Here is a 15054-nt window from a genome sequence, read left to right as displayed (position 1 = left end):
AAGACTATCAATTCCATTTATGTAATTTTTCACATATGAACTGTTGAAGAGAAATATTTGTTCAATTCTTCATTATTTAGGGGTAGGTTATCCACAGTATGTGTTAAGCATGCTTTTTTGCATTCATTATATAATCCAAGAATAGTAAGGAGAAAAAGAAAAGGGAGAAAGAACCTTGCACATAGTAGGCACTTGGTGAATACTGTATGGATAAGTTAATAAAATAGTAATATTAATTTATTCTTTTGATAGTAGTTTTGATCATTTATTTTGATACTTCAGAATAAGGTTTGGTGGCAGATGAATTGAAACTATCTACATACATAGGCCTTTGGGAATGAAATGTGAATAAAATATGTTTGTAAATAAAATCCCTCTGTCTTACTGACACTTATAATAGATAGCTTAAAAGTCCATTAGCTAATCTCACACTTGAGAAATACATTACTATATAAGTGTAAACAATTATATGGAGGCTGGCGCCGTGGCTCACTAGCCTAATCCTCCTCCTGTGGCACCAGCACCCTGGGTTCTAGTCCCGGTAGGGGCGCCGGATTCTGTCCTGCTTGCTCCTCTTCCAGTCCAGCTCTCTGCTGTGGCCCAGGAGTGCAGTGGAGGATGGCCCAGGTCCTTGGGCCCTGCATCCACATGGGAGACCGGGAAGAAGCACCTGGCTCCTGCCTTCAGATAGGTGCAGCGCCGCCCATGGCGGCCATTTGGGGAATGAACTAACGGAAGGAAGACCTTTCTCTCTGTCTCTCTCTCTAACTCTGCCTGTCAAAAAAAAAAAAAAAACAAACAAAAAAACAAACAACAACAAAAAAATTATATTGAGACACTGAAAAACTTCAGATTATAGCACAGTACCTTATCTAGTTTTGCATACATCATCTCAGGAAGAAGTGAAATGGCCTTGCTAAAAAACCATCTTTGGCAGGCACCATGGATCACTTGGCTAATCCTCTGCCTGCGGCGCCGGCACCCCAAGTTCTAGTCCGGGTTGGGGCGCTGGATTCTGTCCTGGTTGCTCCTCTTCCAGTCCAGCTCTCTGCTGTGGCCTGGGAAGGTAGTGGAGGATGGCCCAAGTGCTTGGGCCCTGCACCTGCATGGGAAACCAGGAGGAAGCACCTGGCTCCTGGCTTCAGATCAGCGCAGTGTGCCGGCCTCAGCAGCCATTTGGGGGGTGAACCAACAGAAAAGGAAGACCTTTCTCTCTGTCTCTCTCTCACTGTCTAACTCTGCCTGTCAAAAAAAAAATCTTCTTAGTTAAACGGCTTATTTTGAATTGCATTTTTATTCTGCATATCTGTTTTTGGACACATTTTATTTTAAAGATGTTATATTTTTAGAAGGATTTTTTATTTTTAAAGTTCATCACAAAAATATCCACATTCCCGAAAAATCCTTAAAGTTGCACAACTCTTCTAGTGTGGTCTACTGTTTATTAAGTAGCATGCACAAAAATTAGTTTCCTAATTTAAGGTTCTTCTGTTTATATGCAACCTTATACAGTATAATATAAAGTATCTTGGTAGAAGTTTCTGTATACTGATTATCAGAGGTACATGGAGTAACCAATCTCTTGGAATTAGTAAAAATTTGAATTGCTATAAAAATCAAGTTTATCATTAAAGGGTCATGTATTCAAACACTTATTCAGAATCATGGGTCAACATAAAATAAAGTACCTTCTTAAAAGAAAATAATACAAAGGAAGCACTCAGCAAAGTGAAGAGTCAACCAACAGAATGGGAGAAAATATTTGCAAACTATACAACTGATAAACAATTAATAACCAGGATCTATAAGGAGCTCAAGAGACTCGACAACAACAAAACAAATAATTCAGCTTAGAAATGGGCAAAGGGCATAGACAGGCATTTTTCAAAGGATGAAAATGAAATGGCCAACAGAAACATGAAAAAGTGCTTAGGAAGATCTAGACATCAGGAAAATGCAAATAAAAACCACAGTAAGGTTTCAATTCACCCCAGTTCGAATGGCTATCATCCAAAATAAAAAATAATAAATGTTGGTGAGGATGTAGAGAAAAAGGTTCTCTAATACACTGTAGTTAGGAATGTAAACTGGTGCAAACTTTATGAGAAGACACCATGGAGATTCCTCAGAAATCTGAAAATAGATCTACCATATGACCTAGCCATTCTACTCCTGTGAATTTACCCAAAGGAAATGACATCAGCATATGAACCTCCATTTTTTTGTAGCTCAATTCACAATAGCTAAGATATGGAATCAACCCAGATGCCCATCAACTCATGATTGGATTAAGAAAATGTGGTAATTACTGTTGATGGGAATGCAAACTGGTAAAGCCATTATGGAAGACAGTTTGGAGATTCCTGAGAAACCTGAAGATAGCCCTACCACACAACCCAGCCATACCACTCCTTGGAATTTACCCGAGGGAAATTAAATTGGCAAATAAAAGAGCTGTCTGCACCTCAATGTTTATCGCAGCTGAATGTACAATAGCTAAGACATGGAATCAACCTAAATGCCCATCAACAGAAGAGTGGATAAAGAAATTATGGGATATGTACTCTATAGAATACTACACAGCAGTAAAAATAAAAATGAAATCCAGTCATTTGCAACAAAATGGAGGAATCTGGAGCACATCATGCTGAGTGAAATAAGCCAGTCCCAAAGGGACAAATATCATATGTTCTTCCTGATTGGCGACAACTAACCGAGCACCTAAAGGAAACCTGTAGAAGTGAAACTGCAACTATGAGAAACAATGATTTGATCAGCCCTTGTCCTGACTGTCGAGGAACAGCTTACTATTTTATTTTTAGTATTTTCTTTTTTTAACTTAATACCATTGGTTGAACTCCTTAATTAGGACACAATTGTTCTTAGGTGTTTAAATTCAACTGAAAATTGATCCCTGTTAAAAATAAGAGTGGGAATAAGAAAGAGAGGAGATGTACAGTTTGGCACATGCTCACTTGGACTTACCCCTAAGGGTAAAGCTAGAAACGTGCCATGGGACTCTAAATCCCATTAAGTTGGCAGGTACAATGCCATCTTACTAGTTAAAGTGATCAGTTTAAGTTCATAAACTGATCGTAAAGATCGGATTAAGTGTCAAAGGGATCACATAAATAAGACCAGTGTCTGCTAATAATAATGGATAGAATTAAAAAGGAGAGAAGGACCCAACATGGAAAGTGGGATACACAACAGACTCATAGAATGGTAAATGCCTTAAACAGCACTCTGGCCTCAGAATCAGCCCTTAATGCTTTTGGATCTTTTTAAAAAGCCCATGAGAGTTTCTCAGACATAGAAAGATAAGACACTGTGGCGAAAAATGACCTAAATGAAAGATCTCTGTGAGTGAGATCCCAGTAGAAAGAAGCGGCCATCAAAGAAGGAGGTACCTTTCTCTGAAGGGAGGAGAGAACTTCCACTTTGACTATGGCCTTGTCTAAATAAAGTCGGAGTTTGTGAACTGAAGAGGCTTCCATAGCCTTGGCAGCTCATGACAAGAGCCTCGGGTGATTACTGACATCATAAATAAGAGTGTCAATTGTTAAATCAACATCGAGAGTCACTGTGCACTTACTCCCCATGTAGGATCTCTGTCCTTAATGTGTCGCACTATGAGAATTAACAGTAAAAATAATCTTCAGACAGTACTTTATACTTTGTGTTTCTGTGTGGGTGCAAACTGTTGAAATCTTTACTTATTATATACTAAGTTGATCTTCTGTATATAAAGATAATTAAAAACGAATCTTAATGAAGAATGGAATGGGAGAGGGAGTAGCAGATGGGATGGTTTGTGGGTGGGAGGGAGGTTATGGGGGGGAACCACTATAACCCAAAAGTGGTACTTTCAAAATTTATATTTATTAAATAAATGTTTTCTGAAAAAAAAATGTGGTATATATACACAATGGAATACTACTCAACCATGAAAAAAGAGTGAAATCCTGTCTTTTGCAACAAAGTGGATGCAATTGAAAATCAATATGCTTAGTGAAATAAGTCAGTCCCCAAAAGACATTGTCACCTTACACAGAAAGCATCATATACTGTCACTAGAGTTTTCATGTTTTTCCAAGTGGATATAAAACATTATCTGTTCCCTAGATGCAGAACTGTTCTCTGGATAGTGCTTTTGGAATTTAACATTGTTACTACTTGGGAGTGATAAATATTTTTGATATTTAATGCAATATTAGATATCATTACATATATTATGATCATAAACATCTGGAGTTTGGGATGGTGGCAGGAGTACTGGCCATACTTAGTGTATCGAGCTTCCCAGTTTTTTATCTTAGAATATATGCTCTTAGAGGTCAGGACACTCACATTTGTCTAAATTCTTGACATGTACTTACTGGATAGTTACTAAAAACAATTATATGATGATTTAGCTGTTACACAGTTGAAGGTACTGAGGGTGCTGGGAGTGGGAATTTTGCCTAGTGATTAATATGCTGGCTAAGCTGCTGAAGGCCTGGTTTGAGTCCTGATGCCTCAGCTTTCTATCCAGCTTTCCACTAATGCACACTCTGGGAGGCAGAAGGTTCTAGCTGAATTACTTTGGTCCTGCCACCTGTATAAGAGACTTGGGCTGAATTCCTGTTTCCAGGCTTGGCCAACCCAGCTCTGGCTGTTACAGACATCTGGAGAGCAAATCAGCAGATGTGAGTTGTATCTGTTTCTTAAAGATGAATGAATGAATGAATGATTTAATAAAGTAATGTGGGGCTTGTACAGTACCTTCAAAAATAGCAGCAGCCAACATAGACACCAGCTCTCATAAGCTGCTATATTAATACAGCCTTTGAGAACTACCTTTAGGAATCCAGAAAACCTTCAATAATATGAGATTAAAAATTTTTCTTTTTTAAGATTTACTTATTTATTTGAAAGGCAGAATTACAGAGAGGCAGAGGAAGGGAGAGGGGGAGGGAGAGGGAGATGGGGGGAGGGAGGGAGAAGGAGAGGGAGAGGGAGAGGGAGAGGGAGAGGGAGAGGGAGGGAGAGGGAGGGAGAGGGAGGGAGAGGGAGGGAGAGGGAGAGAGAGAGAGAGAGAGAGAGAGAGAGAAAATGAATGAATACAGAGAGAGAGAATACACACACACACACACAGACACAGAGATCTCCTATCTGCTGGTTCACTCCCCCAAATGGCTGCAACTGCTGGAGCTGTGCCAATCTGTAGCCAGGAGCCTGGAGCTTCTGCCAGGTCTCCCACACAGGTGCAGGCGCCCAAGGATTTGGGCCATCTTCCACTGCTTTCTCAGGCCATAGCAGAGAGTTGGATTGGAAGTGGGGCAGTCGGGACTAGAATCAGTGCCCATATGGGACGCTGGCACTGCAGGCAGCGGCTTTTCCCACTACATCAGAGCACTGGCCCCAGGATTAAAACTTTTCATAGACAAAACTCATTGCAGAGGGCAAGAACAAATGTTATAATTTATTGAATACTTTTTTGTCCTCTGAGTTCACACATCTTATTTCTAAAATATCAAAATGCCTCTTTCACATTCAGTGTGCCATACAATTTTTGATGTCCTCATTTATTTCTGAAGCTCCTTCCTCCTCTTCTTTCATGCTTCGTTTGGAACTTTGGTTCTTTCCTAGTCTTCTTTCTTTGCAGCATATTTCAATGTCTCCCTCTCTATAGGCCTTTTATTCTTTGTTTTTAAACAAGCACGAATCTCTCTTCTTTTTGAAATAAAAAGAATAAAATAACCCAGTTGCTCTCTTGTGTATTTACATTAGCAACTTTCTTCCTTGCCAAGCTGTCTCCAACTGCTACCTGTATTACTTAATTATCCATTTACCACTTTGGTTATCACCACCTATATTTCTCCCTTAACAGAACATTCTCCTCCATAATATATTCCTTAAGGTCACTAGGATTGGCTTGCTTCCCCAAAGCCTAGGTCAAACTACTTCTACAAAAATGTTAATCTTTTCATCTTCTTTCTTTTAAATCTCTCAATCGCCTGCTGGTTACATGCTATTTTGTATTGTGTATGTATTATGTGTTCATGCATATGGGATGTCTTCAAAAAATCCATGGGAAAGGGTGTTTGTGGTGCAGTGGGTTAAGCCACCATTTGAGATGCCTTCTTCCTATATCAGAGTGCTGGTTCAAGATCTGGCTCCTGTGCTTCCTATCCAACTTTCTGCTAATGTGCCTGGAAAGGGAGCAGATGATGACTCAAGTTCATGGGTCCTTCCACCAATGTTGGAGACTCTGATGGAATTCCTGGTTCCTGGCTTTTAGCCTGGCTGTCACAGCCATCTGGGGAGTGAACCAGTGGATGGACAAATCTCTCTTCCTCCCTACCCACCATCTCTGTGTGTATGTATGTCACCTTCTCTGACACACTCCCTTTCAATAATATGTAAATAAATAAAGCTTTAAAACAAGCTCATGGAAATTGTGTATTATGAAAAAATCATGTATGGATTTCAAGTTTTTTTGTACCAAAATAAACTTACATTTTAATTCCATTTACCACAAGCTTTGTGAATTACTCTGGTATACATGCACATTTCTTCTAACTCTCTTATTTAGCGGGAACAATTCTCAAGGGCAAAACCTGTGTCTTCTGCTTCATTTGCTAACTTTCCACAGTACTTTGTAAAGTTAAAATAACAGCTTGGCTAATGTACTACTATTTTTGTGAATACTAAGATTTTCATTTTTCTTTCCTTGTGATTATTTTAATGGAGGGTTTGAAGTATTCAGGCATCAATTTTTCTTTCAACCCAACTTGTAACTTTTATTCTTCCTTCACTCAGAACCAAGAAAGGAAGATGACATCTGTGTACAGTTCTGGCCAAGAAATCTTCATAGAATATATAACAGAAAGAGTAAAGTTACCCAAAATGAGTAAGGGAAAATGGGATCTACACGAAAAATTAGGAGTAAACAAAAAACCATTAATATTAGAAAGATGGATGCCATGAAATGATATGGATTACATTTTTACATGGGATTACAAAAATTTTAGAATAAAATGTAGGCGTGTGCATTAAATGCTGTAAAACTAGGTCTTCATTTTCAAAGCAAATTTCACATAAGCTACAATGGCCTTTGAATTCACAAATAAGCTAGTAAGTAACCTGAACTTTTTCCAAAGGTATCATAGACTGAAATACACAAATGGATACTCAACTGAATTAGAAATGCATAGGGCTGATACATTTCTAAAATGAACTGGTTTCTCCCCAAATACTAAGATGTTAAAAGGATGTTGTGGGAAGATTTGCTGGCTTTGGATGGACTAGTCCAGGAGAATAAATACACCATTCCATAGCACAGCACTTAGTGCTCCTGTCTCATGTAGACTGCAAGGCTGGAGGGACAAAACAGATACATTACTTGTGGCATCACAGAGAACACATGCACTAGTTTAAAAAATAAATAAAATAGGATTAAAATGAAATAAGAATGGAACATTAAACATATATGACCAAGAACATTAAGCATGAATTTTTAATGTAATAAATAAGTTTGCCTTTTAGCCTAGGGAGCCCTTTACATAAATCTGTTTTAGAAGTCAGGTCTTCCAGTATGCTTTAGAAAAGCTTTTGGTAAAACTGAAGTATATTGATAAAGTGATTTAATATAGTCGAAAACAAGCTGTAACACTCTAGCTGGGCCATCTAAAATCTTGTGTTAGAGAAACATCTATATAGCATTATAGGAAACATTTACTGTAATTTGCCATCAATCGTTAAAAATAATAATGCTAAGCTCCCAACAATGTTGTCTTTGTTAGTGCATTACTACTATTTTATTCATGTGGTTTGTTGTGCTTATATGAATTATTCCCAATTCTACTACAATGTCCTGGGCCATAATATCCTTTAAGTAAAAGATACCAAAACTATGGATTGACTCAAAGGGTAGCTGAGTGCATTTTAATATCCACACATCCTATGAACCAGCATTGAAGAACCATGGGATTATAAACTGCAGGACTGTGTTCCATCTGAACGCACAAAGATTGCCTGACTGGGGTTGGTGCGCTTCTTACTTGGGTGGGGTTGGTGTGGTTCTTTAGTTTGGTACCAAAAATGAATCTTTACCTACTTACTGGGTCAGGGAAATAAACATATCTGGAATTCTAAATAAATTTATAATTCAACCTGTTATTCAGTGTCTACAATTGTTATTGCATAAATTGCTCCAATGCAGCTATGCCACAGGTATGATAAAGAAAAACACACACACACACACACACATACACACACCCATTCCAATGAAAGGTGATAGTGAAGATATGCATTTTACACTGTCTTTTAATTTTCAATTCCCAGGGGTACAGTATGTGTGTGTATGTGTGTGTGTGTGTGTGTGTTGCTTTGTGGAGGAGCAGAATGCTTGCTGAATGGAGATCTTTGGTACAAACTGCAAGATTTGCAAGGTACTTTTTGAGCTGTATGCATTTAAATCTTTAACCAAGATTGCTGTACCTTATACAATTATCTCGAGGAAAATGTTTTTAAAAAGAAAAAAAGGAAAAGAAAGGTCTAAAGGCGAATGTTCACCTACTACTCTTAAACTGGACTGCAATCTCAGGCCTTTCTGTAGTTACGTCTATTATGCAACACAAGTTACTTAACTTTCTGTTATTTTCCTTTTCAACTGCAAAAACAGAAGTAACAATGGCTGTTTTATGTGGATCAAATACATTAAAATATTTTGAAATTATAAATGCTCTCTAAGTACAGGCAGTTATTGTTATACACATGTCAAAAATTCAAACTTAAAAGGCAGAAAACTAGGAATTAATTACAGGAATTACAACAGAATTCTCTGCAAGCAATTTTAATGGCAAATGCAGTTAACAAATTTTACAGACATACACTTAAACCACTTTCTCAGAGTATATTCTTTTTGCAAAGACAAGTCCACATTTACTTGGATTGCCTAATGAGTTTCCTCAACTGTGGAATTCAAATTCACTGGTTCATAGGGCATACAAAAGGAAGGGATTTTTGAGATAAGCTAGACCTACTTAGCATTACCTCTGTTTTTATCAAAACTATAGGAACTGCAGAGAGAATGGAAAGCCAAGAAAGCAACCGGGAAGGGAGTAGAAAGTTTGACAAGAATCTCTCTCTCTCCAGTCTTGAGAAACTTCACTTTTATCTGTTTTCTATTTAAATTTGTAATTTGGGGGTATTTAATCTATAAAAACAATTTCTCTGCTCCCTACCTCCCCTTCTCAGCCCCACAAGTGTTGAAACCCGACTCCTTTATTTTCCAGATGAGGAAATGGACCCCAGAAAGATGAAGCTATGACAGCATTTGGTCTTGGCTAAACCAGCCTCATGACAAGGCTATAAAATGGTGTCTTATATTTCAGCTGGATGTTGTTTACGTGGTCCTAGAGTCAGCATATGCTGATTAGAAAGTGGCATTTCTCCCCTTCAACTTTGTGGACAGAGATCATGTAGGATGAAGCTCAAAGAAAGACCACTTTCCACCAAGGCCAACCTTACACAAAAGTGTAAAGGAGATAAAGGCTACCTTTACTTCTTATCTGCCCACCCATTCTTCTTCGTTCCTTGTGTTCTATATTGGCATTCAACTAGCAAGACTGAGTACCCTGGACTGCTCCACCAATTCCACCTTTATTCACACCACTCTTGACAACCTGGGATTTACCTGAGCCCTATGATCCTAGAAAACAACGTTGGTTAGAATATTCTCTCAACATTGTTTTCCAAAATTCTCCCTTCCATTTTGTGTTTTGGGAAAGCATTCACAGCAAAATTTACAAACAAAAAACAAAGCCAAATCATCCCCTTCCAAAAATAAAAAAAAAACTTTGAACAAACATACATAAAACACTTTTCTCTATATAACTTAGATAAGGTTCTCTCACCATTCTCTCTCATGACTACTAGGAGACTTACCCATGACCTCTGACAGACCTTTTCCAGAACTCTTGCCTTAACCTGCTGAAACACCATATTTACATCCTCTGATTTCCCTTTCTTTGTCTCATAAATAATTAGCTAGGGGCCTACACTGTGGCATAGCTGGTAAAGTTACCACCTGTGATACTGGTATACCATATGGACACTGGTTTGAGTCCAGGCCGCTCCATTTCTGATCTAGCTCCCTACTAATGCACCTGGGAAAGCAGCAGAAGATGGCTCAAATACTTGAGCCTCTCAGCTTACATGGTAGACCTGGAAGAAGCTCCAGGATCCCGGCTTTTGATGGGCCCAGATCTGGTCTTTGGCCATTTGGGGAGTAAATCAGTGGGTGGAAGATCTCTTTGTCTCTGCCTCTCTCTCTCTCTCTTTCTCTCTCCTTCCCTTTCTCCCTCCCTCTGACTTTCAAATAAATTTTAAAAATGCACTGATTGCATTTCTATTAAAAACAACAATCAGCTGAGATTAGAACTGTTTGTTCCTTTGAAATTAGCCAGACAAGACATACACATTTCCTGGACTGCCTGCTGACTGTGTTGTCCCCCGACTGCAAAACACTCCCACCCACATATAATCCCATATGTAACTTACCTACTCCTTCCTATAAAATACTAAGGCAAAACTTTCTTATTATGATAGCCTGAATAAAATTAATTTCCTAACTTGCTCATTTTTGCTTTGGGCACTTATTGAAAACCTCTTTAGCAATTTATAGATTTAGTTTTTGATACACTATTATAATAATAGACAAGATACATGAAATGTAGGACAAGGTGTCCCCTCTTCTAGTCACAGTTCTCTGGGCAATCTCTACTTTTCTGAACCTCATCTTCATCTTAAAAGAAAGATGTTGGGGCCAGTGCTGTGGCATAGCGGGTAAAGCCACTACCTGCAGCACTGGCATCCCATATGGGCACTGGTTTGAGTGCCAGCTGCTCCACTTCTGATCCAGCTCTCTGCTATGGCCTTCGAAAGCAGTAGAAGATGGCCCAAGTGCTTGGACCCCTGCACCTGCGTGGTAGACCCAGAATAAGTTTCTGGCTTCTCGTTGTGGCCATCTGTGGAGTGAACCAGTGGAATGAAGACTTCTTTCTCTATCTCTGCCTCTTCCTCTCTATAACTGTGTCTTTCAAATAAATAAGTAAAATCTTTTTAAAAAAGATGTTGTATTTGATACTCTTTAGCTTTTTAATATCCTGTAATTGTTGCTAAATTACAGGGTAGTTATACTTAATTTTATGAATGGATCTTTCATGACTCAGGTCTAGGTGTAAAGTCTTTTATTTGTTCATGTCCCCTGCTCTGTTTAAAGTAGTTGTTACATAATGTTTGCTGATTAAACAAAAAGAGTTACAGTTAGTTTATCAGCTACTAAGGTAGTTCTGGGCTGTTTTAGTACAACACCTTTAACTCCGTGTTTACTTAGCACAGACTTGGATTTGCTTCTGGTAAATTCCAGCATGTAGTTGTCTTCAATTCTTATGTGTTAAATGCTAGAGTGGACTTAAACATTTTAGGATACCAAATAGCTATAACCAAATATTCTTTTTTCTTTCATTTAGATAACTAAAAGTTGAGAGAATTTTATCTTCCAAGAAGAAGCAGATACATATAATGACTGTTAATGGGCATCCGATTCCAGTTGACATTAAATTATTTTCTTAAAAATTTTTTATTTATATGAAGTATACAAATTTCATGTATTTCATATATAAAGACTTAGGAGCATAGTGGTACTTCCCACACTACCCTTCCTCCCGTCCACATTTTTACTCTCCTTCCTCTCTTATTCTTTAATTTTTACAATGACTCTAAAAATCTGTCATGAATAGACTCTGGAGTTTTGCTCCCATTGTATAAAATATCTTTTGTTTTTTTCATATATGTTTCACATGCAGATTTCAGTATAGTATAGAAGTCATGAGACTGGGCACTATACTCAGATTACCAGTTTCTAGCTCTGTGATTTTAGGAGTTACTTAACCTTTCCGTTTCTCATTTAGAAAATGGGGGCCACCACGGTACCTTCAATATATAAACTATGTACTGTCTGGAGTAATTCTTGGCACGTAAGTAACTGTTTAACAAATTTTAGCCATCATCATCAACCTACTCCATGGAAATGAATTATAACTGATCTGAATTAAATACAAAATTAAATATACTCATGATAATTACATGATGGCCTTCTCTTAGCATGTTTCACTTTCCTCAAATAGATAATTCATATTTCCAGTGTAAATTGCAAGAAATCCCTACACAGACAATATCAAACAGCAGTTCTTGTCACTTCATACATAATAGGAGAGAAGGTAAGGGAGAAAAAGCAAGTAAGAGAAGTAAGGAGAAAAATCTGAGTGTATTAGAGTCTTTCCTCTGCCACCATTGACCCCTATACTTCTACCACCCACCCTATCCTGTCTCCCAAAGTAACAATGAAACACCTGACAATGATTAGCTCAGGTAAGAACCAAGTATTAGTAATTGAGAATGTAAAGCAAATTGCATCGTGAAAATTGAAAACTAGAACAAAATATACTATTTTTTGGAAACCTAAGCGTTAAGTTTTACTGAAGCATGGGCCAAAGCAAAGCTGTTTTTTCAAAAACAAAGACAAAAAAAATTCATAAATAAGTTCCCCAAAAGGAATTAACAAAGACAAGTGAAGAATAGTAATAAAAACATCTATAAAATAAAGTATCTTAGTTGCAACTCAATGAAACAAAAATAAATCTTCTTACTACCCCTAAAACTTGTTCAGCTTCCTGGAGATAGGATTTAGGTCATTAATTTATTTATTTTTGATCTAAAAATACTTAGGATAGTGGTAGCTATACATTTTGTTCTCTATTTCCACTTTTTGAATTGACTTTCTGAAATTTTACATAGTTTAAGTCTCTTTATGCTGAATGCTATTTCAAGAGAAATCATAGCACAAACTTACTGCTATTTAGAAAGCTTGTATATACAATGTAGATCACTCAATATGAATATGATATTGGGAGTGTTGGTATTGTGACATTTATTGTAACTATCTTACATTGGTTAAATTTAACAATTCAGGACTGAAAGTGATGTTTTTCTTTTCCCCAACTAGGAAGAATTCATATTCCCCAAAAGAAAAAAGTCATGTTCTTCCATTTTGACATAAATATTTGCCCTTGCATCAAGTGTAAAGAGCTTTTCTTATTGTAAACATTAGAGATTTCTCTATTCCGTTTGTAAAAATGTTATATAAAAATGCTGGGCTTGGTCACAAAGAACTTAATCAAAATCCCATGTTGCTTTAGGGTAGTTATATGTAAAAAGCAATTTCCATTGTATTGATACTTTAAATCTGTAAATATTTATTTTCAAAATTGTCAACATATTTGGAAAGTTTATTGGTTTATATTCAAGGCACTGGAGAAAAGGGAAATTTGCTTTCCTGAGATATTTACATGTATTTATCCTGTCCACATAGAATACCTCCTTTAAGTGATCATGAAATTTAATGTGAAGTGACGCCATCCCAGGTATGATCCTAATGACCAAATTAGAAGAAAAGTAGTCAATAATCAATCAATCATTTTGGTCACTGTACCTTTTTTCTCTGATTTATCGGAAACTTTTCCTCCAATTGGAGAGTAAGTAGTATCCATGGACTCAGTGCCTCTGTTCCCTTTGCTAACTCCATTTTCGTAGAGCTGTCCTTCAACTGGTTGCAACTGCCAAGTCAGGCCGAACAAATGCACTGCTGCAAGAAAACAAGCCATACATTAACTTATTCCAGACTCATCCGGAAGGTCTCCAAACAAACTATCCCTTTGTACCTAAAAATATCCGATCTAGTTTACTTTTAGTGAGGGGAAGCAACTGGGAGTTTGTACCTACACCATACATGTCGCTGCTTTTCCAAGTAGCTGTTGTTAAAACTTTGAGGTTAAAAGTATCTGAGTGACTGAATTAGAAGTTACAGTATTTGTTACCAGATATAGTGGGATTGGACTTGGCTAGTCAATGCTGTGGCGTCTTCCTATTTCATTTTCTTTAGTTGGGTAACTCTACTTTGCATATGGAAACTACTGCAGAATAGTAGTGGACAGGCTACCACGAGAACATGGAAGACCTTCTCTATGGCTCTGATTTAACTCAGCAAATATTTCCTAAACACCTAATATGCATAAAACCTCATGATAGCTGCTGCAGGTATTAAATCTAGATTCCTATTGGGGTAAAATTTAGTAGTAGTACACATATAAAGCAACTCTAATATTATGCAGAATAATTGAATTAGGTTCAAATTGCTATGATATTAAAAAGTACCTAGTAATGGTCATTGTACTGGAAGATAGGCATTCTCACACATTTTTGGTGAGAAGAAAAATACAGTGACTTTTTGAGGGCAATGTGGTACCATTTATCAAAAAATCTTAAAATTTGGTTTACCTTTTGAGTTAACTATTCAATTTCTATGAATTATGTATGAATGTAACCAAATGACGAAGTTGTCAGTTATAACATTTGAAGATAATATTATAAAGTTGTGACTAATTTAAATACTCACAGAAGGGATACATTTAATAACTGATGACACAATAAATAATTTAAGATTATGTGGCTATTATATCATTTTGCAGAAGATCATGCAATAGCATGAGAAGTACTCATGATACAGCAAATGAAAAATAGCAGGCTACTCAGCAGTATGAATAATAAGATCTGAATTGTGTGTACATTTACATGTATGCATATGTTTATGTCGGGTCAGAGAGGGCTGGGAGAATAGAAAGCAAATGTGTTAACAGTGTGCACAGCTTACAGAGGGTTTACATTTTCTTTATGATTTCTACATTTTAAAAATTTGTTTCAATTTTTAATTAGTTTTTAAAATATTTAATATTGTTTGTAAATATTATTCTAAGGACATAATGACATTCTCTTTTTCCTTTCCTCCTTTCCCCTCCCTCCTGATTTCTACATTTTTAAATATTTTTTACAATGTACATGTGGATTGTTAGCCATCTTAGGGAAAATATACTTTCTCTTTAAAATAAATAGTTTAAAGATTGATAGATGAAAACTGGTTGAATTGATCAAGGATGATTCTACAAAGGA

At 37.0% G+C, this 15054-nt stretch overlaps 1 protein-coding gene across 1 annotated transcript in view; it reads right to left on the bottom strand.

Moving 5' to 3' along the window:
• Positions 1-15054, bottom strand: part of TENM1 (teneurin transmembrane protein 1) — an 893298-nt gene that overhangs the window by 297049 nt on the left and 581195 nt on the right. Inside the window, exon 8 of the mRNA XM_062183627.1 lies at positions 13541-13693. Within this exon, the coding sequence (XP_062039611.1) occupies positions 13541-13693 (153 nt within the window). The remainder of the gene's footprint in view (positions 1-13540; positions 13694-15054) is intronic.

The sequence above is a fragment of the Lepus europaeus genome, chromosome X (genome assembly GCF_033115175.1).
Source record: "Lepus europaeus isolate LE1 chromosome X, mLepTim1.pri, whole genome shotgun sequence".
Classification (NCBI taxonomy): Eukaryota; Metazoa; Chordata; class Mammalia; order Lagomorpha; family Leporidae; genus Lepus; species Lepus europaeus.
Note: the sequence above shows the minus strand (reverse complement) of the source record. Positions and strands in the feature narration are given on the sequence as shown.